The sequence below is a fragment of the Dipodomys spectabilis genome, unplaced genomic scaffold (genome assembly GCF_019054845.1).
Source record: "Dipodomys spectabilis isolate Male_0828 unplaced genomic scaffold, ASM1905484v1 ptg000075l, whole genome shotgun sequence".
NCBI classification, from domain to species: Eukaryota; Metazoa; Chordata; class Mammalia; order Rodentia; family Heteromyidae; genus Dipodomys; species Dipodomys spectabilis.
The window spans coordinates 9770947-9798902 of NW_024870752.1; the positions used below are offsets into that span (position 1 = coordinate 9770947).

Below are 27956 nucleotides of genomic sequence, written 5' to 3' on the forward strand. Positions count from 1 at the left end.
CTCAATCTTACTAATATGAAAATTACTGTTTAATTCCTGTTACATAGTATACTCACAAGCATCTTTAAAAATATGTTCATAGAATGTTGAACAAATATATTAGCCACTTATGATGCTGACACACTTATTTTGCAGTATAATATAAATACAGAAAGATAATTTCTTTTCAGAAATCAGATTAAGAAATTCTTTTCAGTAATTAAAAGTTTACGAAATTATTTTCTTAACCTTTTTTACATTTTTATTGTTATTATAAAGGTGATGTGCAAAGGTGTTACTGTTACATTAAGTTGAATAATTAGTGTCTTTCTTTTTGAGCAATGCCGCTCCACCTTTCTTAAAACATTTTTTCAACTTGAAATATCTTCATCAATGCCTTCATTTTTAAAAAAAATAAATTATTGTCCAAAATCATGTTTACTCTAAATTCTTATGTGAATGTGGCTTTACTGACCCCTATATATGGAATTATAGTTAAAATCTAATGTGTAAAATTCATGACTATACTTAAACTGGTTTAGACAAATACTATATGCATAAACTGTTTCACATTTCATGGCATAAAGACAATCCACACAAGACCATAGCCCACTGGCATTTTCATAACAATAGGTTGAGTTACATGAATGAACAAAGGGTGGTTTTTTATTAAAATCTATAATTTAGTAAGCCAAGATAATTGCACCAGTGAAGAAAGGGAAACAGCACCAGATGGTGTTAAAGAGATATAGAAGATCTTATTCAGGAGTACTGTAATGAGACCATTGTGGAAAGTGAGAGAAATTGAACTCAACTCCATTGGAACACAAGCGGGAGAGCCTCTGAGCACTGGGGTGAACTACTGGAAAAGTGCTGAAGGAGGTTAGTGAGGACTGGTCAAGGTGATTAAGCCATCTGTGTGTGCTAATTGAAGTCAGGCTCGTTGAAGTTCATCTTCTACCTTCCCACTGAGATGGAAATAGGAGCTCTGTCTTTCTTGATGATTACTTTTCAAGGGGGTTGCTCCTAGCTTCTTGAGAATTCCTGGGTTATAAAACACCCAAGATGGCTAGGAATGTAGCTCAGTGGTAGAACTTTGGATTTGCATGTGCAAAGCCCTAAATCAAATCCCTAGCGCTGCTAAACAAGATAAAAATGAAAAAATAAATCTGGCAAGATTCTAGAAGATGAGCATCTCAAAGCGGGTGGGGGCTGCCTTGGAATGATACATTTTATGGTAACAAAATTATCTGAGGCTGAGTGATGTGTGAACACCAAGAGGTTTATTTGGCTTGTGCGTCTGGTGCTGGCAAGTTCACAGATACCGCAGAGAGCTTCCTGTCTGGCCTGTGGAGATGTGACAGGGAACCCTGCCTTGGCAAACCCACAAAACAAGTGCCACTGCCCACTCTGGTGGCAAGAAATCACATCCAAGAGATTGGGTCATAGTGCTCTGTGGACTGGTCATTACTCCTATTTACAAAAGTAAATTATTTTTAAGTACAAAGGAGGTGCATTTAACAAAAGCAGTTTATGAACGCAGTGCCTCTTGATCGGTGTTACCCTTCAACATCCTTACCCACCCCCTTCATCCCACCCCTCCTTTCACGTTTCTCAACTTTGTGTTCTATCAATGAATGCATTACTGCATTATCCCCTACTCTTCCCTTCATTCCCTCTCCCCTTGGCCCTACTCTTTCTCTTGCAAGTATCCATTTCCTGGTGCTGATTTTGTTGATTTTGACTTAGACTTTCTAAAACAACAACAACAAAAAAAAACTATGCTATTTAAGCTCTCCATAGTACAACTTTATTCTTTCTAATAGATGAGTAAAAGTCCATTGTGTATATCCATTGTTTATATACATTTTCTTGATCCATTCAGGAACATCTGAGCTGATTTCGTATCTTGGCCAGGGTGAATAATGCTGCAACAAACATGGTTATGCTGGTGGCTTTGCTGTAAGCTTGTTTATGTTCTATTTGCTAAATGATCAGGGGTGCAATTGCTGGGTCATAGGATAGTTTTTTTTTAATACTTTTTAATTGTAAAAATACTGTATAGAGGGGTTACAGTTACATGAGGAAAGTAATAAGTACATTTCCTATCAAGCATTGTTGCCTCCTCCTTTGTTTTCCCCCTACTCTCCCTTCCCTCCCACCTACACAACTTCACTCCACCCCCCATCCCCACCTAAATTGTGAAATTCGTTTTTCATCATAGTGTCTTGTAGATCTCATTGTTACAATGGGTCAGCCTGTACCCCTATTTAAGCATTTTGTTTTTTCCCTTCCCCTCCCCAAATTAGAGAAGTTTATATACAAGATGCAGGGCATGGACATCAAATGCAGTGAGAACAGGGTTATATTGTGAGGGAGGAACATATAAAGAAATAAAAAAATCACCACATGGTGCATTATAAATATGTTAGAAACAATAGCAAGAAAGAAAAAAAACTACTTGTGTCTCTATCTCGGGGTTCATTTTGCTTAACATCATCTTATCTGGTGATATGTGCATAGCTTTTGACCTTTTCTGCTTGACCCAGACATATACTAGTTATTAAAAATAAGGGAAACCATGGGACCTATGTTTCTTTGGGCCTGGCTTACTTCACTTAATATAATTTTTCCAAGTCTTCCCATTTCCTAACAAATGGGGCAATGTCATTCTTTCTTTCTGATGGAGGCATAGAATTCCATTGTGTGTATATACCACATTTTCTTGATCCATTCATCTACTGAGGGGCATCTGGGTTGGTTCCATATCTTATCTATGGTAAATAATGCTATAATAAACATAGTTAAGCTGGTAGCTTTAGTATGGTCTTGTTTGTGATCATTTGGGTAAATGCCCAAAAGTGGGATTGCTGGGTCATAAGGCAGCTCTATGTGGAGGCTTTTGAGGAACCTCCATACTGCTTTCTAAAATAGTTGAACAAGTTTATACTCCCACCAGCAATGAGCATCTGTTGTTTATTAGAGTTCTTCATTCTAGCCATTCTAACTGGGGTGAGGTGGTATCTCAATGTTGCTTTGATTTGCATTTCTTTTATGGCTAGGGAGGTTGAGCATTTCTTCATATGTCTCTTGGCCATTCTTATTTCCTCTTCAGAGAAGTTTCTCTTTAAGTCTTTAGTCCACTTATTTATCGAGCAGTTGTTTCTTTGAGGATTTGTTGTTGGGGGATTTAATTATTTGAGGTCCAAGTGTATTTTAGATATTAATGATGCTACCACCCAACACCCCCAGCACCATCACACAGGGGAAGCAAACCTTTATATGACCATTGGTGGAAACAAACTACATTCAAACTGTAGCAGGGCCCATGAAAGAATTCACAATGTAACTTTTCTAATGTGAATGCTCTAAAAAAGAGGGAGAGGGAGAGGTCAGAAACCTCTCTAACATCTGGTGAACACAAGAGAAAATTACAGCCATTTTGGCCAATATCCTCCCAGGAAGTTGGTAGGCTTCATTCCAGAATTGTCTTAAAAGAATGAAATCAAAATATCTTAGCAAACTGAAAGTTATTTTTCTTGCTTATTGATTATATAGCTTGGGGAAAGTACAGATAGTTTTATTGGCATAAATTATGAGTTACATTATCTCAGTATTTACCTAGATTTATCTTAATTTATTTTAGACATTAATCTACCTTTTCACAGTAGAACTTACTACTGTAAACCAATTAACAGTAATTACAGAGGCATTTAAAGTAATAATGTAAAAGTAGGGGGATGAGAGCATCTTGTATGAGTTCCATATTTCCATGGGTATGCCAGAGGGGAAAAAATTCTCCATCTTGAAATATGCAAAGACGTAACACATCTTTTAAATTTGAGCAGAAGATGTGTGTGTGTGTGTGTCATTGATAGGCCCATTGCATGGGACCCGCAGGTTTTCAAGACATTTTGTAGAGTCTGATTTTAACTTGTATCAGTTGTAGCTGAAAGAATCTTCCTGAAGCCTGAAAAAGGAGGAAGGCCAATTATAAAGTGTTCTCAGGTCTCCTACATGGTTTTGTAAAGTCATAATGAAAAATCATTACCAAAGTACGTTTGGTAGGGTTCCATAATTGTTTCAGATTCAGACAGTTAAACAAAATCACCATCATCTTGAGGAACATCCAAGTTGACAAGAGAAAAGTGAAAAACTCACATCTAGCTGTGAATGTAAAAACAGTCTGAAGCCACCAGCTCCCTTCCCAGTTACAAAGCACAGTCAATAACCAGCCACAGCCAGGGAAGCAGGGTGCTTTTTTTTAATGTTGCTACTTCAGTCAATAAGGTATAATTGGAACCTGCCAAGAAAGTAGTGTGCCAAAAGTGTACTTAAGCAGAAACTTAGGTGTTGAACTGTTTGTGTAAAAATTGAGCACATAGTCGAATTATAAGTTGCAGAACTTTCAAAGTGTGGACAGTGTAAATCTGCCAGGCGAATGACTCTCACAGCTGGGGTGTGACATCTGCCATCAATGGAGCTATCAGAGAAGAGGAGAAAGACCTTTCAGCTTCACAAAAGAGCATTGTACTTAGTAAGTAATTAGAGGGAGGCTTGAGCAAGACGGGCTTTGGGCTTCGTCTTTCAGATACATGGAGCAAAGATTAAAATATCATCTTACCACATCTCCTTAAAATATACACAAAGGCAAATAAGACTATCTGGTTAAGCCAACAAGTAAAGGATGCTTTTACGTTATGCCTGTGAGGTGTTTAATCTCTCACTATATAGAGTTTCCTCTTTTTTCTTTTTCTTGTGTTGATATTGGTACTTGAATTCAGGGCCTCCTGCTCTTGCTTGGCTTTTTTACTCAAGGCTATCACTCTACCATTTGAACCACAACTCCACTTCTGGCCTTTGGCTGCTTAACTGTCCAGAAGAGTCTCACAGACTTTTCTTCCCAGGCTGCCTTTGGACCTTGATCCTCAGCTCTCAGCCTCCTCATTAGCTAGATGTGAGCCTCCAGCGTTGGTTTATACAGCCTAGTCTTTAATCCCAAGTCTCTTGGCACTGAAAGAAAGATGTATGATATTTCAAATAGAGTGACAGCAAGAGGCGCCCTGTTCTTGCCTGAGGTTGTTCTGGTAGACAGGAGAAAAAGGGAAGACAGTTCCAACTCTCTTAAGGCACTTTGGGGATCATAATTCTCTAATATGAAGATTCCAAACCTAGAGACTTCAAGACAACCACGGTATACCTTTCACTGGTGGTTTCACTTCTGTAGTTGGAAAGCCTTTTTCTGAGAACCAATAGATTTTTTTTCCTTGGTAGGTGTTTCATGCAAAATGCCTTAATCCTAGTTGCTCAAGAACCTGAGGTCTGGACAATCAAGGTTGGAAGGAAATTCCATTCCCTGGCAGGAATGTCCATGAGGAATGTCCAATTAATCACTACAAAGCTGCAAGTAGAGCTGTGGCTCAAATTCAAGAGTGCCATCCTAAAGCATAAAAGCTAAGGGATGGTGTTCAGACCCAGTACTGGCACACACACACACACACACACACACACACACACACACACACACACACACACACACACACACACATACATATACCCCAATATGATTTGCTGCTAACAGAACACAATCAAGGAAACACACTGATGAATGGATTCGTTTGTTAAGGAAAATGAATAATGCCTAAGATCCTTTTCTTCTATGTAAACTTAGCATTCCATTGGTAAAATTGCATTCATCATTCCAGCACTTCCATAAAGTAATCTCCATCTTTCTCCCTTCAGGCCATTTTGCTGATGGATTAGACCGTGGCCTATTGCAAATGATGCTTTGTAGAGGAAATTTTTATTTATGGCATGAGTAAATTTGACATATGTTAGTATGCAGAAAGACAATAATAGCCTGTTTGCACAATTTTCTCTTATTTGCATTGCAATTTCTTTCCAGTAATTAATGAAATAGTCACATGGGACATAGGACAGGTATCAATGACTGGAGGTATGATAATGAACAAGGTTTGCTTGCTTTGATGAGCCCAGCCAGGCATCGCTCCATTCCAGCTCTCCAACCCCCATTTCCTTCTTACAAAATGTAAGGTATGGAAGAGGACCGTGACAATGGCACTTATGTCAGCTTCTTGACATTTTCAAGTGAGCCTATATTGTTTGTTATGTTAAAGAGCACCAGCATTATGGTAATCAAATAGCTGTATTTTATGTAAACCATAAAAATAATTTATACTCCTAATTACTGGATTTATCAATAAGAAATCAGAAGTTGAACTTTAAATGAAATTTTTCATTTCAAATTTGACTTTTTATTCTGCCAGGAACCGGAAGGATAGAAGTCAGACTTATATTCTAATACAATGCATGGTGACCTCTCTTGAATAATTTGTAAACATCATCAGAGCTGTGAAACTGATAGCCTAGAATGCATTGGGAAGGTACAATTGAATCAGGATTCAGGAAAGCAAGGAAATTTTAAGTCTATGAAATTTTTGTTGAGATCAATCTATATACGTAGTATTCTGCAACCTCATTTTTAGGAAACTAAATTGTAGAACTCTGTCCATTCACTTGACTTATGACAATATTGGCACCATAGATTATGAAGCCTAGTTCAGATTCCCGTGTTTAACCTTTGTTGGATTTTACAGTGAACCTCATAAAATAGCAACCTCATTGAAATCTAAATTTCTCTTGTCTTTGGGACTGCTTATACAGTCTAATTATTTATTCAACTATTTAAACCTCTCTCTGAGAGTCTGAGTCTTGGCATGATTGGAGAGAAAACTTATCTCAGTTTTGCAACTGAGAGTTTACCTGTAACTTTGTTCCTGGGATTTAATTTCTGCATCTCATACTCCCTTGTCTCGGTCCTCATTGCCATGTACCTGTATTCTCAAGGGTAGACCAAAATCCTAAGCTATAAACATGAGCCCTAAAAGATTAAACTGATTTATTAGTTTATCCCCATCCTGTCTACCCAGCTTATCTGTGTCTGAGTCTTCTGATGTCATTTTCTCAAGGGAAAGATGCAAACCCTCTCAAAACAAGTCATTTTCTGAGGGCATGATTTATTTCTAAGTGTCTAAATTAGATCAGCTTATTTCTTTTTCAAAAATCTTCAAGACTCCCTGCTTTATAAAACAGACTTGTGCTGAGTACTTCAATTTAGAAATGCAAATGACATTGAAACTCCTCCTTTCCTAAGGGTAAGAAGATATTAACCACCCACTTGTTTATTGGTTCTAGTTAATAGCTACAGTAAATGAACATGACAGATAGCAACAAATTTCAGTGTTTTAACATTTTCACATAGACAAGGCTGGCATGTTAAGAACAAATCCCATTACATAAATTCATTCACACACCTACTCCTCAAAAGCCAAAGTTTCATGGTTTTTCTTGACTCCAAGAAAGGTGATGATTGGGAAGAGATTAACATACCCTATCTCACTGTAGTCGTAACCATTTGCTCACAGCTTAAGTCTAGGAAAGTATTTGATATACATTTATACAAGAGAGTCTCACTTCTGTTTATAAGAACAAAAGGGACAACTTGAACAACAGTTTGGAGTTTTAAAATGAGATCATGCATGTTTTTAAAAGTACTCCGTGATGTATATTGTTTTCACTTATTTTTCCTTTTTCTTTTCTTGTTCTGGTACTAGGGCTTGAACTCAGTATCTCAGCACTGTCCCTTAGCTATTTGAGTAAGGCTAGTTCTCTTCCACAGGTGTCAGATCTCCACTTCTGGCTTTTTGGTGGTTAAATAGAGCTAGGAGTCTCACAGACATTCTTTCTGGGCTGGTTTGAACAACCAATCTCAGCTCTCAGCCTCTTGGGTAGTGAGGATTACAGGTGTAAGCCAGCAGCACCCAGCTACTGGTTTCATTTAGATTTGCGTGTTCTAATGGGAGTATTTTATTCTCATGTCTCAAGAAATAAATGAAATACATTCCTTGAATCTTGATTCTCTCTTTAGTCTCTATTTTCCTGCACTGAATAAGTTAAGAATCAAGTTTCAAGGACTATGCTTCAAATATTAGTTGAAAAGCCTCTGGAATGGCCTCCTAAATCCTCGATTCAATCCCCTCCTGACATATTTTCCTAATCTATCTTAGTGTTGGACAAGAGTGACCATACTATTCCTGGAGTTTTTTCTTTGGCTTCCATCATTCTGAAATGACATGTCAATCATTCTTTGATTGGTTTAAACAGGTTCGTTTATCCAGTGGCTGTTTTAACAATCTGTAGTTTAGGCCTTGTTTGGTGGCACATCAAGATTTGGCGGCACCATGTTGAGCAATGAATGAGCAGTGAGCCCAGCAGGAGATAATTTGTGTATGCATGTTGCATCCACCTCATGAAGACAAACAATAAACGAGAAGAGGTTGACAGACACTGATTGGGCAATATCGGCATGCTACATGTAACACCCTGTTGCTGCTGATGGATAGGATGCAGAAAGCCATACAGAGAGAAGAGCCCCTAGTCATTTCTCTCAGTGCTTCATCTTGAGTTGGCAGCCCTTCCTGCCTACCACCTCCTCTAAAAGGAACATAATTTATGTTTGCTATTCAGCATTTTTTCTCCCTTCAAGACCTTGGAGAATTTTGTTGTTGTTGTTTTGTATTTTGGTTTTGGGTACCAGTGATGTGGCTTGAACTCAGAGTCTGGGTGAGGTCTTAGCTTTTGTGCTCAAGGCTGGCACTCTACCACTTGAGCCACAGCTCCATTCCCAACTTTTTGGTAGTTAATTGGTGATTAGAGTCTCACAGACTTACCTGCCCAGGCTGGCTTCAAACTGCTATCCTCAGATCTCAGCCCCCTGAGTAGCCAGAGTTGTTGGCATTCAGTCAAAACTTTTAAAAATAAATAATCCAACAACTTCTATTGCTGCTATATTACATAATCTATGCTTATCATAAAAGAAAAAGTGTGACTCAAACACGTTGTGCTTATATAGCTTTCCCAATAAAATCTAATGAATGTTAATGAAAGTTTAGAAATAAAATCTTTCATTTCTTCAAGAAGGACTTGTGAAAAAGTAATTGTTCTTCCTAAGTGTAATGAACATATTTTGTATTTCTTTAGACAACAACTAACACCAGATGTTCAAAAGATCAATAAATACTGATCAAAAGATATAGCAAACACAGTGTTTTGCCTATATTTAAGACTTCTTTTTTAACCAGATTCTGATGACTCACACCTATAATCCTAACTCCTCTGATGCTGAGATAAAAGAGTAGCAATTTAAAGCCATCCCAAATAGTAAAGTCTGAGAGATGCCCATCTCCAATTAACCAGACAAAAGCCAGAAGTGAAAGTGTAGCTCAAGTAGTAGAGTGCCAGCCTTGAGTAAAAAAGCCAAGTGAGAATGCAAGGCTCTTAGCTCAAGCCACTGTACTGACACCAAAGAGAACTGTTTTCAATAGACAAGATATTATTTCTTTGAAACTGAACCCATTCTTTAAAGATTCAGATGTTTGGGTCACTATCCTTAAAGTTACATTTTGTAATATGAAAACCATTTACCTTCTAAGTGATTCTGCATACATGGTTGAGAGGTGTTAGCACTTTCATAGAAAGACCCAATATGCTGATTGAATGCCTTGTTAGATATTCACACCATGTAAATTATTTAATATTAGTGTTTAAACACAACAAACTCCTTGGAAACATGTATCCATTCTATATTTTAGAAATATCCATAGGCTTTAGGACAATGTGGGAATTATCTCTACAACTTAGTAAAATTATGCTTAATATCTTCATTTAAGCTTTGACCTAAAATTTAATCAGTTATTTTATTGGACTCTTTTTAAACATAGGAATTAATGGTGGATGATGTTCGTGAAATTGGCACTGTGAATTGGAATAACGTAAGTCTAATAGGATTTTTTCATAGGAAAATGATATCATGGGGCATATATTCTTATCAGGAGTGGCACCAATAAAGATAGTTAAAAACATTATATTATTAACTCTTATGAGCAACATTACAGTTTTCTAAAATGTTTATAAGCCAATTTTCTAGCCAATCATGAAATTATATTTATTGGCATATTATCATGATATGCCATACAACATTCTCATTTAACCACTTACATCTCTTCCTTTCTGTGAAAGGTCCAGTACTGCAGGACCTTGGAATTCAGAGGCCTTCCTTGGGGAAATAGTGTAGGAATGCTAGAAGCACTTCTCCTTACATTTCATAATTTTAAAAAGTTTTTATAAAGTAATAGAGTTTTTTTCTGTTTGTTTTTTTTCTAAGTGATTCTGCATACATGGTTGAGAGGTGTTAGCACTTTCATAGAAAGACCCAATATGCTGATTGAATGCCTTGTTAGATATTCACACCATGTAAATCATTTAGTATTAGTGTTTAAACACAACAAACTCCTTGGAAACATGTATCCTTTCTATATTTTAGAAATATCCGTAGGCTTTAGGACAATGTGGGAATTACTATAAACAGATCAAATATTCCACAACTTACAAATGAAATTATCTCATCTTTCAAAGTACATTTCTTATGAACCTTGAAGGATTATCCAGGTGATCCTGTATTATGGAAGAGGGGCAGTTCTTTATACTGCCTTGACACATAAACACATGAACTAGAGAGCATAGGCAATAGATGGATGACAGGTAGATAGATGGATAGATAGATAGATAGATAGATAGAGAGAGAGAGAGAGAGAGAGAGAGAGATAGATAATAGATGATATAAAGATAGATCACACAATACAGATACAATTTTCTTATCTATACATTATACATCAACAATTCTCAAAATTACACAATGTGGTATTTGTGTTCCTGTGTGTATTAGAAGTATTTTAATTTTTTTCAATCTCTTACCATATGCCAGCTACTATACTAAGAGTTTAAAGTTATGTGTGTTCCTGAGCAATTGATTTAGTTCAAATTCATGAAGATCCTACACCCCTTACTTTAAAAGCAGATCATGCACGTTTCAAGGCCTATATATTATAAGTATGCTAGAATTACTGTACAGAGGTTGAAAATTCATAGTTTCTACCAAAGTGGATTCTCACTTCAGTGGCTCATATTTAAAGTCACTGCAAAGATGTTTCTTCTAAATGAAGTAATATTTAAGCTATAATTTCTAACTGAGGAAGACAGCTATTCCCCAAAGAGACACTTAGGGATCCTGTTTGACATTCTGGGCTTGTGTTTTGAAAATTTACAGTTGTGTAAAGTTTGGAATGTCAGGCGGATGGCCCAAGTGAAAAACAGTATGACCATGACCAATTATGATACAGTAAGGCAAAATTAAAATAATACTGTATCCTATTGGGTAAACACATTAAAATGAAATATGTATTAAAATAACAGACAAAAGTGAATGGAAATATCCATTCTTTCTTTCTGTGTGTGTGTGAGAGTGAAAGAGAGAAAAAAAGAGAAAATGTGTGTATGTTGAGTGTCTGTGTAGTTTATGTATGTCCTATTGGGCACTCTACCTAGTGAATAAATAGCATGCATTATTAACTAATGTGGCATTCATATTTATGATTTAAGGAATGAAGTTAAGAAGCTAGATGTAGATAAGTGGATTTGTAACGTAAATAACAAGCATTCACACAGATCTGGCTTGAAATAACAAAGAACTTAACTTTTTCCCCCATGTCCTGATTTTGCTTTTAAGTGAACCATAGCACTGATGTTACTGGACTTTGGGAATTCTGTGAATATGTTTATTAGAACCATTTACTTTCTCCTAGACTCAGAAATTTCCATCTTCATTTTATGGCTTTTCAAATGTTTCTTGCATTTCCAAGAAGATTTCTAGGTAAAAAGTAAATTTAAAACATTTAAATTGGTTGAATTTTTTTTTATCACAGTGCACTGTAAACATTTCAGGGAATATTTTTCCTTCAGGGTTTGATTTGCAATTCATAATTATTTCCTGTCTTTTTCTTGTTCTTATTCAATGGTACAAGATGAAGAGAAGATAGTTTCATAGCATGCACATTTTAATCGGTATTCAAACTGAACTTAAGAGTCCACAGCTTTTCTCCGCCTATGAATGGGAATTCATTTCCATTGAATCATCAAAAAGATGATTTTTTTGAGAGAGAGAAAAAAAATAATAAGGTCATTTGATCAAACATACTTGTTTTCATTTAATTTGGGTATGATATTATTGAAATAACTTTATAGTACCACATGTATTCTTTACCACATGCATTCTTTAATCTGTGATAAATAATTTTATTGCGTCTCTGAAATTCCTTTGTCAAAAATTTTAGTTTCTTTGCTACAGATGAAAATGTGGGGCTTTACAATTCTAAAGCATTTGCTTTACCACTGAGCAAACTGTCCAGCTCTTGTTTCTTTATTCCTAAAAATTATGATAGGAGAAATTCATTTATAAAATATTCTTGAGCCTCTTTTTAAACAATTGTCGTTTTTTCCTATTTTTTTTTTGTCAAGGTGATGTACAAAGTGGTTATACTTACATAAGTAAGGTAATAAGTACATTTCTTATCAAACTTGTTACCCCTTCCCCAATTTTTCTCCTACTTTCCATCCCCCTCCATTCTTCTTCTCCCCAAATTGTACAGATTATTTCCAACATATTGTCTTGCATATATTGCTGTTGTATTGTCCTTTGCCTCACCATCCTATTTTTCCCCTTCCCTTCCTTAACGCAAATAAACATGCATACAATATCAGGGTACCAAATTCAAATTCATGACAACAGGGGATATACCATAGGGGGAAGAACATACAAAAGAAACAAAAACTCACATAGTACATTAAAAACAACAAAGTAAAAGCTTTTGTGTCCATGTCTTGGAGTTCATTTTGCTTAGTATCATCTTATATGGTCATAGCTACATAGCTATTGAGCTATTCTGCTCATCTGCTGAGATTATCCTAGACGTATACTAATTATTGCAAATAAGGAAAACCATGGGACTTATGTTTCTTTGGGTCTGGCTTACTGCACTTAATATGATTTTTTTTCCAGGTCTTTCCATTTCCTTACAAATGAGGCAGTGTCATCCTTTATGGTGAAAGCATAGAATTCCATTGTGTGTGTGTTTGTGTGTGTCTGTGTGTGTGTATCACATTTTCTTGATCTAGTCATCTACTGAGGGGCATCTGGGTTGGTTCCATATCTTAGCTATGGTGAATAATGCTGTGATAAACATAGTTGTGCTGGTAGCTTTCTTGAGACAGAACTTACAGACCGTCTCTCAAAGTGAAGGGGTCAGTAATTTGTAGTGTATTTACATTACTGGCCAGTATTTTGAGAATCTAATTTCAGAACATTTTGATCACACAGAACATTGATTTACTTTTAGCACTCACTCTCTAGCCCCAGCTCTGCTTCCACCATGCCCCAACCACCAAAACCACTACTACATTCCATCTCTATGGATTTTCTCATTCTGGACTTTTGCGTAAAAAGAATCATGCAATGGACGATACTCTGCGACTGGCTCCTATTACTTGGCATAATGTTTACCAAGCTCATCCATAATGCTGTAGATATAATTCTTCTTAATTGCTGAATATTATATCATTGAATTTGTTTATCTACTTTGGATGTCTCCTGTGAGTAGAATCATGCACCATTCTCTTCTTGATCGTCAGTTTCTTTCACCTAACAGAATACCCTCAATATTCTTCCCATAGTATAGCAGATCTCAGGATTTCCATCATTTCTAAGGCTAAATAATACTCTAGTTAGGCATTTACCATATTTTTTTTCTTTTTTTCTATTTGTCTAGCAACAGAAGTTAGGCTATTTCCAACTCCTGTTTGTACAAAGAAAACCTCAATGAACACAGGAGGCCACATGGATCTTTGAAAGCTTGTTTTATATTCTTTGGGATAAGCATCTAGAAGTGACATTGTGATAACTTTTGTTATTATCTGTTTTATATGGGTTTTGAAATCAATTAAGGATAAGCTCTCCAACTTATTTCCTATTTTTTCAAGATAATTCTGGTTATTTGGGGCCTTCACAATTGTAAGTGATTTTCTAGGCCAGATTTTTCATTTCTACAAAGAAAAGTTACCAGAACTTTCATAGAGATTGCAATTAGTCTATAAATTTCTTTTAGTTGTATTGCAAGACCTGAAAGATTTCACACACAAAAAAAGAATACTTCTGAATCTGATAGTTTCAGCAGTGCAGCAGGATATAAAATTAGCACTTAAAAATCAGTAGCTTTTCTATATACAGCAATGAACAGGCTGAGAAGGAAATCAGGAAAACAATTCCACTTAAAATAGCCTCAAAAACATTACATACCTAGCTATAAACTGTACCAAAAAGATGAAAGACCTATATAACGAAAACTCTAAAATCATAAAGAGAGAAGTTAAAGAAGATACCAATACACGGAGACACCTTCCATGATCATGGATTGGCAGAATTAATATCGTAAAAATGGCTATCTTACTAAAAGTACTCTGCTGATTTGGTAGAAATCAAATTCTGAATATTATTCTTCATAGAAATAGAAAAGGCAATCCAAAAATTCATAAGGACCCATAAAAGAGCACACTCAGAAAAAGCAACCTGAGCAACTAGAGCAATATAGACTTCAAATAAGAAGAGACATAGTGACAACAACCACCTCAACAAAACATTTTACTGATACAAAAACAGATTCAAAAACCATTGGAACAGGAGGCTGGGAAGGTGGCTCAGTGGTGGAGCGCATGCCTTGCATGTCAGAGGCCCTTGGTTCAATTCCTCAGCACCACATAAGCAAAAAGAAAAAAGCCGGAAGTGGCGCTGTGGCTCAAGTGGTAGAGCGCTAGCCTTGAGCTGAAGAGCTGAGGGACAGTGCCCAGGCCCAGAATTCAGGCCCCATGACCAGACCAAAAAAAAAAACAAAACAAAACTATTGGAACACAGAAGATGTAGAAATCAAACCACATAATAACAGCTATCTCATTTTTTAAAAGGAACCAAAAACATACACTGGAAAAAGACAAACTATTCTTTACATAGAGCTGGAAACCCTAACTAAGACCAGGATGAAGAGATCAGAAGAGATCAGGAATCAGAAAGCAGTGTGTTTTTTTCTGGACACTAGAAGAAAGAGATTGTCTTGTGTCTGTCTCCCAATTTCTGGTAGATAAAAGCTTCCAAATCCTTAGTATCTCTGCCTTGTAGATACATCATTCCAGCCACTGCCTGCATCTTTCCCTCACTTTCTCTGTCTGTGTCCCTTTCTGCTCTTAAAGGACACTCTCCTTCTCTCTTGGACTAATAAAATCTGATTTATCTCAATCCTCATTTTATTTACATCTACTGAGAACCTATTTGCAAATAAGGTCACACATGTAGGTTCTAGGTAGGTGTGCATTTGGGATACTATAATCTACCCACTGCGGCATGCGGTCAGAAGTCAGAGAGTATTTTTTTGTTATTGTTTTATGAGTTTCTTGGATTTTATTGCTGCTGGAGAATCAAACTCAGAGCTTTGCACATGATAATCTGGCATTCTATCACTGAGCTCCATTTCCAAATTTTAATAGTTCTTATCTATATAAAATTAATAGTAATATCCTCACTTCTCTTTCTGATGTTGGTCACTAATTTCTTCTCAGTAATTTATTTTTATTGGTTTGTTACTGGTCCTGGTCATTGTCTCTGAGCTTCTTTTGCTCAAGGCTAGTGCTCTTCCACTTTAGCCAAAGCACCACTTCCAGTTTTTTTCTGAGTAGTTTATTAGAGATAAGAGTCTTACAGATATTCCTGCTTGGGCTGGTTTTTAACCATAATCCTCAGATTTCAGCCTCCAGAGTAGTTAGGATTACAGACATGAGCCACCAGCACCCAGCTTCTCAATATTTTTGTTACTCAATCTAGCTAAGTGTTTTTTTTTTTTAACTAGCAACTACTCATTCTATTTAGTTTCTCTGTTGTTTCTTTTTTTGCTGTTTTTATTATTACATTGTTATTCTTCATTGTTTCCTTCACTCTGCTAAGTTTAGATTTACTTTCCACTCCTTTTCTAGCTCATTAAGGCATAAAATTAGGTTATTGATTTGAGATCTTGTAAACAAACAGCCTTGAAAGCAGAGCACATAAGTTTTGGCATGTTATGTTTTCATTTTCATATATCTTAGTAATGTGTACTTTCTCTAGTGATTTCTTCTTTCCCCTGTTGGTTGTATAAGAATGCACTGTTCAAATTTTAGAATTTTACAGTTTTCTCTCTGCTATTGATCTTTGTCTTCAATTCCATTGTAGTCAGAGAAAATGTTTTGTAAGATTGCAATGGTATTTAATTTCTGAAGACTTTAGATTTAGAAATGCCTTTTAAGCGTAAATTTAATGGTTTCTTTCTTGATTAAGCCCTCTGTGGTTGCTGTAAGAATTTTATTAGATTTCAGTGTTCTGAAAACTTGATTTTGTTAGTTTTTCTAGCTTAGAAATTTCAATTTGATTCTCATGAACTTACTACAAAGCCTACTTACAGGTTATTGAGTGTTAAAGAATTAGAAAAATTATTTAACATGAAAACTCACTTGCATGTAATTTAATTATCTTTGAGTCCACAGAAAATACCTCAAGATCCTATGCTATATTATAAGATCATGAATAGAAATATTACATCACTTAATAAAGCTATACATTGCAAAGTGTGGGTAATGTCCTGAGTGAGCCCAACAACACACTGGGAATTTACAATAATTAAATAATTCACTGGCACTAACTTGTTTGCGCTTTGCAAACCAAAAATAAATATGTCTATTTGCTTTAGTCATGTGATTTTCATACGAACAAGTACTATCTAGGTACATGTTCACTGGGTACATACAGGTTTATAGCTTTTACTTGTGTTTCTCCTTAGTTAATATTTTAAGAGGTTGTCTTATTTTTTTTAATCAGATATTACCAGGTATTACTGATGTGAGAACCAATATAGAAATATTGGTACAGATTTAGAAACCCTGAATATACTGGAGACTTCTAAGTAGACTGTTTCACCATTCTTCTCCAAACTCTGTGTCTTTTTATCTTATGTTGCCATAGTGTACTGCTCGGAGATTTATAATATACAAAAATCACAAAAATGTGATTATGATAGCTTGCAAAGGGTGTGCAAACTATCCTTGCTAAGGATATTCTATAATGTTTTGGGACCTTTCATTCACCATAGCCCATTCTAGAAGGCTGGCGGAATATTACATAGAAGAAACTCACAACAAAATTAGAAATAGCTTGAGGCATCAGGGAGGAGGTAAGTCAAGTCGAAGAGGTAGACAGATGAAGACAGGAAGGATGAGAGAAGGCATTCAGAATATTCAATGAAAATTGAACTAGGAAAATTGAGTAGATGGGTGGGCATGGGGGAGATGTGGAGACTGATGACAGAGTGACATTTAGCAGGTGCATTGTACTCACAAACTAACATGTTGAACTCAAACCCCTTTAAACAATACATTTAAAAATTTTTATTTTATTGCAGAGGTGATGTACAGAGAGGTTACAGTTAGGTAATAAGTACATTTCTTTTCAAAGTGTTACCCCTCCCTCGTTTTCTCCTGCTTTCCGTCAACATTAAAAAGAAACCCCCCCAAAAAAAACCATTAAAAATATAGGAGAGACTTTGTGCTTTTATAATAGAGGTTAAATTGCTAACATTAAAACTAGTAATGATTCAGCTGCTGACATAGATGAGGAAATCACTGGCTATCTCATACACTGCTGCTGGAACTGTGAAATGATACAAAACTCTGGTACTCGCTTGGAAATTACTTATAAAAAACAAACATGGGCTAACACTTATCCTAGAGAAATGAAAATTTATGCTCATGTAAAAATCTGCATATAGATTTACCTTATAGCTTTATTCATAATAGCCCAGTACTGGGAAGTACCTAGTTATCCTTCAGTAGGTTAATATTTGAACATACTCTGCCCATTCAAATAATACAATACTTCTCAAAAAGGGAGAGGAATAAACTTTTGCTACATAAAATAATCTAAATAAACCCAGGGCTAGTAGTGGCTTATACCTGTAAACCTAGATACTCAAGAGGCTGAGATCTGAGGATCGTGGTTCAAAGCCAACCCGGGCAGGAAAGTAAGACTCTTATCTCCAATAAACTACTCAGAAAAAGACAGAAGTGGCACTGTGGCTCAAGTGGTCCAGCGCTATCCTTAAGCTAAAGTTACTCAGATACATTGCTCAGGCCCTGAGTTCAAGCCCCATGACTGGCAAAAAAGAAATCAGGATAAATATATATATATATAGTATAATTCCATTTATGCAAAATTCTTGAAATGACAAAAATATACAGATGAAAAATAGGCCAATGACTTCCAGGTGACCAAGAGGTCGAGATTAAACAAAAAAGGTCTTTTATCTGGTAGAACGGTTTTATATAGCAATAGCCATGATGATCATTTAAATATGTGCATGGGATAAAATTGCACTGAGCTCCATATGACACATATAGATATATACAAATGAATACAGTCTTAAAAAGCATGGAAATTATAATGAAATAGTTGAAATAGTTTAAAACAATGCAATATTGCCAATTTCTCCATCTTGATATTGCTCTATAGCTGTGCAAGATTTCACTATGAAAGGACCAGAGTTAAGGTATATATATATATATATATATATATATATATATATATAATGTTACCATTTGTTCCACTTTTTGTGTCTAAATATTTTACACTTGGCATTTTAAAACAACCTTCTTTGTGGAAGCTTGCTTACAAAAATTTCTTCAGTTCGAAAGTTTTTTAAAAAAATTTTAATTCAGACATGCTGTTGTGAAAGTTCAAAAGCTGTGATGTTTAAACATAAAAGCTTCAACTCTGGTCACTCACAGTGTATTATCTTCCTCAAACACCCTTTATTGCACCAAGAAGAATGTCATTTCCAAAAGTACTAAGAGACCTACACTTAGCTTGAACAACATTGTTCTTTTAGATTACTGAAGCTGTTCAATTTTCTCTGTTGGTTGCTACTTTGAGGTGGCCGCTCTTCCTAAATGTCAGATTGAGAAAATTGAACTGGTTCCAACACAATTAAGGAAAGAAAAAAAAAGCAAAGCTTTGGAATTAATGCAATCAATAGCCTTTGACAGCAACATTAGAAAGTAACAATCAAATGCTAAGGTGTCTAAAACCGTTTTGTTCTTTTTATCCTTTGAATAGCAATGTGGTAAAGAGATCTGGAAATACACTACTAGAAAGGTTGATTGAAAAATGACCTTAAGACTTTACTTCGTTACTTAGTAAGTAGGTAAGTAATAACCAGAATTACTTATATGAGGTACATATTGTACCAAGTGATCAAGGTCACAAGAAACAAGACCCTTCAGACTGTCCAAGAGATCTCAGATCTGCAGTCCTGACTTTTAATAGGATGAGAAACAAAGCATCATACAATACCAATGACAAACAAAGTACAGTAAAATAAAATAGTCCACCATCAAAGAATGAAATCACTTAGCTAGCTTGTGTGAAAATAGGGTGAGACCTTGGAGAAAAGTATCTGAATTAGGAAAGAAATTGCAAAGCTAGGTGTGGCACAGATGTGGGTTGTAAGAAAATTTGTAAGCAATTCTGCTCACTTGCATCTAAAAATTGGTTTTCTCAATGAAAACCAATCTAAGGAAGATGGTATGATGTCATTAATATGTCCTCAAAATAAAGTCACCAGAACCTCCACTTTTCTTCCATATTCTTCTTGTTTTTATTTTGTTGTAGGAGATTAAATGTTATACCTTCTTTAAACACCTTTATGCAGGAATACTAATTACATTTGCTTGCCTTTTATTCAGAGTACTTAAATGCTCTAACTTTCTATTGTGGATAATACTCTATATTTGGCTTAGACCAACTACAAATTACTAGGTAAAGTACAAATCAGAAGGCTATTATTTTGACCTAAAAGTAGCTTGGACTAATGAATGAGCAAACTGTGGAGAAGTAAATATAAGAAAATGTAAATTGTGTAATCTAGAAGTGGGAAATACTGCTGTTTACTATAACGTGTTCAACATTTCTGTATGCTTGAAAATTCTCATAAATTTTGGGAAGAAAATGCAAAAACATTTCAAAGGATAAGTAGAAATTTCAGGACCTAAATAATACGTGGTATCATTTTCTGAAGTAATTTACTAGGAATATTGTTGGTACACTGTGTAAAATTACAGGAAAGTGTTACAGAAAGCAAAGTCTTACATGAAATCAAGTTTGGTTTCAAGGTGAAAAATAGAATGTGAGGGACTGTCTATAGTATTTGGAAGTGTCAGCATGCTAGGTAGAGAACACCTATAATCCCATGAGGTGCTGGTGGAATTCCATCTGAATCAGCCTGGGAGGAATACTATACCAGATCCTATTGAAAAGTGCCTAAAACAAGAAAGGGGTTGGGGGATTGGGTCAAGTGGTAGAGCTCTTGTATCACAAATAGGAGGCTCTAAATTCAAACTCCTGTTCTGCCAAAAACAAATGAACAAACAAAACTCCATGTCTTCGTATCTCCATATTCCTTTCGTGTTTTATCAGCATCTGAATGTTCCTGTCTGTGGGATGTCACCTCAGGATCAAGGTCTGTCTGATAAGACAAAAGGTGCAAGTAAAGTTAAGTTGGGGCTTGCTTAAAATTTGGAAGCACAAAATTGACATTTATTTAGTTACTGGGCTAAATCCTGAAAATTATATAAAATTAATTAAATAACTATGACAACATTTTTACATCTAGATGTGAAAAAGAACTTTCTGCACTGTTGTCTATTTTTAGTTATACCATTTTAAATATACTTAAGTATACTCTTTAAATATGACTTACTTTCAAAGTCAAATTCAAATTTTTAATAAGTCAGAAAAGCACTTTTTGTTTAAGAATTGATTAGAATCACCTCATTTCTTATTCATAGCCAAGAATGTTCATTGTTAACAAATTACTAAGATTTCAGAATTACTGTAATAGTGCCTCCTTACACATGAATTTTCAGGACTGTACTGAAGATGGTAGCTTATTTATTCTACCTGTTCGAAGCAAGTCTGGATCTCAGAAATCCCAGACAAGATGATATTGATCCTTTCAAACAAGTTACATACAAAGGCAGGATTTCTGCCAACCTCCTTTAGAAATGGGGTCAAGTAACCAGTTGGAAACTTTTCTAAAGGTGTCACATTAAACTTTAATAATACCTACATTTTTATGGGGCTTTTAACTTTGCAAATTGCTTTCGCATGCGTTATTTCACTTCATGTTCCATTCAGTGAAATAAGAGTCTCTGTTTCCGGGGTGGAATTACAATGGCGTAGATATCAAAATGTTGACAGGGACATTTCAAAAGAAATTATTATTACTACCTTGCTGAGCACATTTAATAGGAAGTGACTCACTTCCAGATCAAGTACTAAGAAAGACTGAGAGCTGGGGTCCAGTGGCTTATAATTGCAATTCTAGCTACTCAGGAGGCTGAGATTTGAGGAACCTGGTTCAAAGCCAGCTTGGGAAGATGAGATACTTTATTTACAATCAACCACAAAGAAGCTGAAAATAGGCCTGTGGTTCAAGTGGTAAAGCACCAATCTTGAGCCAAAAATAAAAAAAGCTAGAGGGCATCTTTCAAGTCCTGACTTGAATCCCTAGTCCTGGCAAAATACATACATGTAAAAATCTTTTTAAAAATGTAAAGGATTCAAATTCAGCTAATACATTTAATCCTGTTCTCATTGTTTCCAAGTTTATCAGATCTGTTTTGCTTCCCTCCCTCCCACCCAGCCAAGTCCCCATGGGAGAGAGCTAATATTTTATTCCTCCCCTTCATGCGTTTTTCTGAGGTTCTGTTTCTTTCTGGATGATCCGCAGGTCAGTCCCACCCCTGGGTGCATCCGGGCTCTGATGAAGATGCTCTACTGTCCCTACTGTCGAGGCTTGCCCACCGTGAGACCCTGCAACAACTACTGTCTCAACGTCATGAAGGGCTGCCTGGCCAACCAGGCCGATCTGGACACCGAGTGGAACCTGTTCATAGGTAAGGAGCACAGCGGGGCATGCTGGTTGACTGTGTTCACCCGGCACAGCAGTCCGTGAGGATGGTTTATGGAGAGACTGGAAGCGCCGTTTTAGCAAACGAGATATAAATTCGCCTCTTTTCTTCTTTTCTATCTTGCAAAATAAGAGTGACTTGAATATAGGGCACAGAACATCCTGGTAAGGATGCCGAACTGTCTAGATTCGATTAGCAGAGATCTCTGATGAAGATGTAAGTAATGGACTGAAATTGCCGGGTGCCTGTCTGAGCAGAGACAAGTTAGGAAACAGTCTTGCAAAGCAAACAAAAACCACAAACAAAACAAAACGAGAAAGAAAGAAAACAGTGTCCTGCAATTTGCCATACTTCTTGTTTGTTATTTGTTTATATTCCCTCAACAGCATCACAGTTTGGGTATCAACTCCTTTCTTAGATTTCTAAGGTCGAAATAATTCAGTCTTCTCACTAAAACTTGCAAATTTTCTATCTCTTTCTGGGGAAAAGAAGGCTCCAAGCACATAAACATAAGAGAGCCTAGAGTGTTCTGAGGTGGGAGAAAAGGCAATGGGAGAAAGCAAGGGAAAGGACTGTGAATCACGACTCTGTTCTTGGGTTACAAAATCATTCTGGAGGTTGGCTACCCAAAGATATTTCCCATATAGCTATCCAAGGATAAAAGGACGGCTTTTATAGGCAGGCTTCTCCCAGAAAAATATACAGGCCTTGAAAGAGTAAATGTGTTTTCTTCCCCTCTGTCAACTAGCCTTCAAATAAAAGTACTTTCAATTGCATTTGTTGCAATTACAGAGTGACAGGCTCTGAGGTGAAAATAGCAACAGCATTTGTCAGTGCTGGAGGCCTTGATCATTTATGCAAACCTCTCCATAGAGTGCAGGATGCAAGTCCAACAGCGCAGACTAGGGTGTGATCAGAAAAAGATCTGGGAGTGTGTTAGAATACAGAGAATCTGAACCTAATATGTTAGGTGTGGTAAAGTTACAGACTTTGGCAATGGAAGCCATTGGCTAACTTGGTATTTTGTTTCAGAAGGCCAGAGAAAATGTACTCATTACCTTGCTCATGTAACTGTAACCCCTCTGTACAGTATTTTCACAATAAAAAAAACTTATTAAAAATAAAAAATAATAAAATTTAAATTTGCAATTTAATTTTAAAAAAGGAGAAAATATTGTTATAGCAGGTTGACTAAACTGGAGGCCATTTACAAAAATCTTGGAGTCATTTCCATAAGAATAAATTGAAGAACATAAAAAAAAACAAAAGAACATGTTCTCTTCCCCTCCAATTGGGGTGGGGGGAACAAAAAATTATATATAATCTGTTTACATAGTCTTTGGTTACTTAATTGGAAAAATAAGAGTGTTTTTAAAAGGCTAATTGTTACTAAGATACACTTCTATCAAAAGTGACATGATTCTTTGCTGAGATTTTTCTTCTTTGCCAAAATGTTGGAGATAGGAAGAAAAAGGAAAAATAAACTTGATCTTCTAGGATATAAGATTTAAGCTAATTTTGGCAAGGACAAGGTTCTCAGATAATGGTAATAAAAAGGTAATCTTACTAAAATAAGCTAAAGCAATTTGCATATTTTTGTTCTTTTCTTATTTTGTTGAGCAAGGAACTGGATTTTATTTTCAGCTTTTTATTGAAGAGATTGTACAAAGGGTTTTGAAAGTCAATGCATCTTGATCAGTGGCCTGCCTTCTCCCTCAATGCTCCCAATTCACTCATTGTCTCAATTTATCTGGTTCCATTTTCATGTTTGTCCATTGAACATTAAGATTTGCCTATTTTTAAACCAGATTTAACCTTATAGTATCCATTAGAGTCATCTAGATCATTTGTACTTTGTGGCTGAAATTGCCTACTTCTTAACCTGGTCTTTGGTTAGGCTGCTGTTTATTGATGAAATGGCTTTGCGATTCTGTTAGATAGAAGAAAACACAATTAAGACTGAGGATGTGGACTTTTTCATTTATTAGAGTCATAATGTCTTCTTGCTTGGCTTTTTCTCCTTGTCTTTATTGGCTCTTTTAACACAAAACCCCTCCAGTTTGAGCTAGCTGCATTTCTAGATGCAATCTGATACAAATTGAATGTCTGAGAAATAATTCGATTTAAAAATGGAAATATGAAATCCTCTTGTTTGGTTGTACTGTAATGAAAAGTGGAACTGATAGGCTTATCTGAATGGATTTCAAATATTTTCCTCTGTTTTTAAATTAGCCTTAGTAGTCCTTGAGAACATTCTCCTGGTGTTCTTTCTCCTGGCTTAACTATAGTATTGAGACTTGGCTACCATTTTAGATTTGCAGAGCAAAGTATGTGTTCTGGCAATACTTGTCTGGGTGTGAAGTGTTAGTTCTCACATTTATTATATAAATTAGTCAACAGTGCCAACTCCATTTCCCATGGAGACACATCCAAGATGACAACATTACAATGTTCTTGAACAAAAACACTCCTGTGAAAATTGATATTCACACACACACAAAAAAAATCACAGTCAATAGCACCCTCTGGTTAGCAATGACAATTCATCACTCCCTGGTTCCCAATATCATTTTATCAAACCCTTCACTCCTGTGCTACCAATTATATTGCCATCCCTGTCTAGGCATTACTATGGGAGGTTATGTCTCTTATGGATTTTTCTTTAATTGTTATGTTTTCATCTACACTGTTAGCAGTAGCACGTGTTGGTAGAGTCAAAAGTGGTGGCACATTGCCATGATCTTTACAATACCAGGAATCAACTTCGAATTCAGTTGGTATCTGAATCATCCCTAAAGAAAAGTAGTTCATGTAGAAGGTGAAATGTTTTAAGTGTTTAATTAAAATCTCGGGGGTTTTGAATACTCTTCCGAAGCTCCAGGGTCAGAGTACTGGTATCATTTGTTTTTAATCTTAGAAACAAGTTCAGGATAGATTTCGTAGTCCTTCTCTAGCTCTACACCATGCACAGATTTTTACCAATTCCCTAGTGTAGGTAAAAGGAAGAATGCTATGCCTTATGTAAAAAGCATTTTTTTTAAGTTGCTATCCACTTAGGAGAAGATGCTGCTAGACCCACAGGAAAGTACTTAGAGAGCTTCAGGTCTGTTTTCTAGTCACCTGTGAGATTTCCTTGAACAGCTACCACTTGCAAATAAGTCGCATGAACCAATACACTATGAAGATCCTGAGCTAGGAAGAACCTGAAAGGAGTATAAGAGGAGTTTTTAATCTGTTCTCAATATTGAAAACTATGAAATTGGAGGAAAAAAATCCTAATTTGAGACAATTTAGTTAACCACATCCCTCAGGTGTTTCTATGAATGCACATCAACTATCTGTGAGGGTGAGTCCAAATCAAAATGCTTTTCTTGGAAAACAAAATGTTTACATTAATTTAAAAATTTTCCTGGAGGGAAGCAGCTTGTGTGCAGAGCACATTTTAGTAGCATCCTGTGGTTATTTTGGCCCTTGATACAGATACTTTACAGATAAGAACTGTTCTGTTTGACAAGAGGCCATGTTGCAGATTACACCTAGCTCGTGAGCACAAAAGTCAAAGCTGAAGTTGCATTTATATGACGATAATAAATCTTGCATCTATTTTAAAATTGAGGATGTGTGGGACAACCTCCTCCAAACATCTGGTACCTTCTACGGTTTTATGGACTATGAAAACCAGAGACAATTTTTAAAAAAGAAGGTACTAGTGTGAGAAGGGAGGGCTGGTATGATAAAAGGTAGAGTTTTTGTTTCATTCAGTACTATTTTTATTACTAAAATGTTACCGGATGTTTCTCATGGCAAGTATAAATGTAAGATCTTAAAGCATTTTCTCCCATTATGTAGCTTAAAATTAGTAAGACCCTAATCATTACAGCATATTAATTCAACTTACTGTGAACGTTCACTTTTGCCCTGCATTTAATTATAATGTAGATAATTAATAAATGTTGATAAAATAATAGGTGAAAGGAACTCAGGGTTCCAGGTATCCTCTCAGTAGTGAGATTTTACCCAGTCTAAAGGTCCAAGACAGGGTCTACGATCAATAAGTGTAGAACAAAGTGCTAAATATAGTTGTACCAAATTAGTATTGTCAAAGCCAATTGATGATTAATAGCCACAACATACATGACTGTTATAACCTCTGGAATTGACAAATTCCCATGACAGTTTCAGTAGATCTAGTATGATCTGTGGTTCTTAAAATGCTTGGTTATTTTTATTTTTGACTTTTTTTTTCTATGGTCAGACCTCAGTATCATCACCAACACTGGCATGAACTGATAGGTTTGGAGAATTTTGTATTATGTCATCAAGAAAAAGTTGAGTTCCCTGACCCAAAGATGCCCTCCAGTGAAGGAGAAAAGAAAAGCAATCATTAATATTGTAATTTTTTGTTTTTTTAGTTTGGACACTGAAAGACTAGACAAACTAATCGTATCACTTTCTGGGCTTTGTTCTTTTCAAACTGAGCAATTATAAAGTTTCAAGCTGGCTCCAAAATAAAGAAACTGTTATGAGACTATCAAACATGATGGTACCCATTCAAAGGGATACTGCATCTATGACAGGCTGAGAGACCTTGTGATGTATCTCATCTATTGTTTTGTTAATTTATTTGTTAACCCACACACATTTATTTAAGGCCCACCATGTGCCTGGCTGTTGTTTAAGTATATTGACAGACAAGAGGACCTAGAAGGTTGAGAAAAACAACATGAAATGTGTGCTCTTTAAGTGGAATAAATGGAAAAACTAGACAGAATAGTGGAACAAAATGTAAAAAAGCTCTTCTATTTTACTTTGTAGATCAGATCTACTGTTTTAATGGAAGTCTGAGTAATTCAGTAATTTAAAAACTGCATGTCCCTGTTGCTAATGGACTCTTTGAGAGCAGAGATGGCAGAAACAAATCAGATAATGAGCCTAGTTCTTCCATGGTGACAGCTACTATCAAGTTGAAAATTAGAGTCAGCTGCAAAGAAGCTGTTAGGTTCGCGATGAACTGATGCCATTTATAAATGGCAACACTGGTGCACAAATGACTTTGTGACTGTAGATAAAATCTACTTGAAATTAGTAGATTCAATTACGAGATTAACTTTATTTGAAATTAGTAGATTAAATGTATTTGAAATGAATAGGTTAAATTTATATTGTATATAGCAAATAAACTAGGCTTCCTTTTAGTAAAGTTAAAAGAAGACATGATGCTCCATTTCAGAAGAATATACCATAAGCATAAACTATTTCAGACATTTGTATACAGTGTCACCTTTTAAAGATTTTTCTCAAGCGTGAAATTTATAATATAAATCTGAGAAGAATTTTTTCTAGTTACAAAGAATTCCATAGTAGGGGCTGGGAAGGTGGCACAGTGGTAGAGTGCTTGCCTTGCATGCATGAGGCCCTGGATTGGATTCCTCAGCACCACATAAGCAAAAAGAAAAAAACTGGAAGTGGCACTGTGGCTCAAGTGGTAGAGCACTAGCCTTGAGCTGAAGAGCTGAGGGACAGTGCCCAGGCCCAGAGTTCAGGCCCCATGACCGGACCCAAAAAAAAAAAAAAAGAATTCCATAGTTGGAAAAATACAACTTTAGCTGATAGATCTGAAATACCATATTGTAGAAACTTCTAGACCCTATGCATAAAAAGTTTCTAGCCAGGCATCAGTGGCACATACCTTTTATAATCCTAGCTATGAAGGAGGCTAAGATTTACAAATTACAGTTCAAAGCCAGCCTGAGCAGGAGTCCCTGAGACTTTTGTTTTTTCTTGTTATTGTCAAGGTGATGTACAAAGGAGTTGTAGTTACATACGTTAGGTAATGAGTACATTTCTTTTTTTTTTCAACAGTGTCACCTCATTCCTCATTTTCTCCCAGTTTCTTCCTCTTGACCCCCCAACCCTACAAGTTGTATAGTTCATTTTCAACATAGTATCACTGCTACATTTTCCCACTC

General features: G+C 36.0%; 1 protein-coding gene across 1 annotated transcript in view; it reads left to right on the top strand.

The window, feature by feature from the left end:
- The window catches only part of Gpc6 (glypican 6), a 981663-nt gene that overhangs the window by 637093 nt on the left and 316614 nt on the right, over positions 1–27956 (top strand). Inside the window, exon 4 of the mRNA XM_042682659.1 lies at positions 21807–21972. Coding sequence (XP_042538593.1) covers positions 21807–21972 — 166 coding nt within the window. The remainder of the gene's footprint in view (positions 1–21806; positions 21973–27956) is intronic.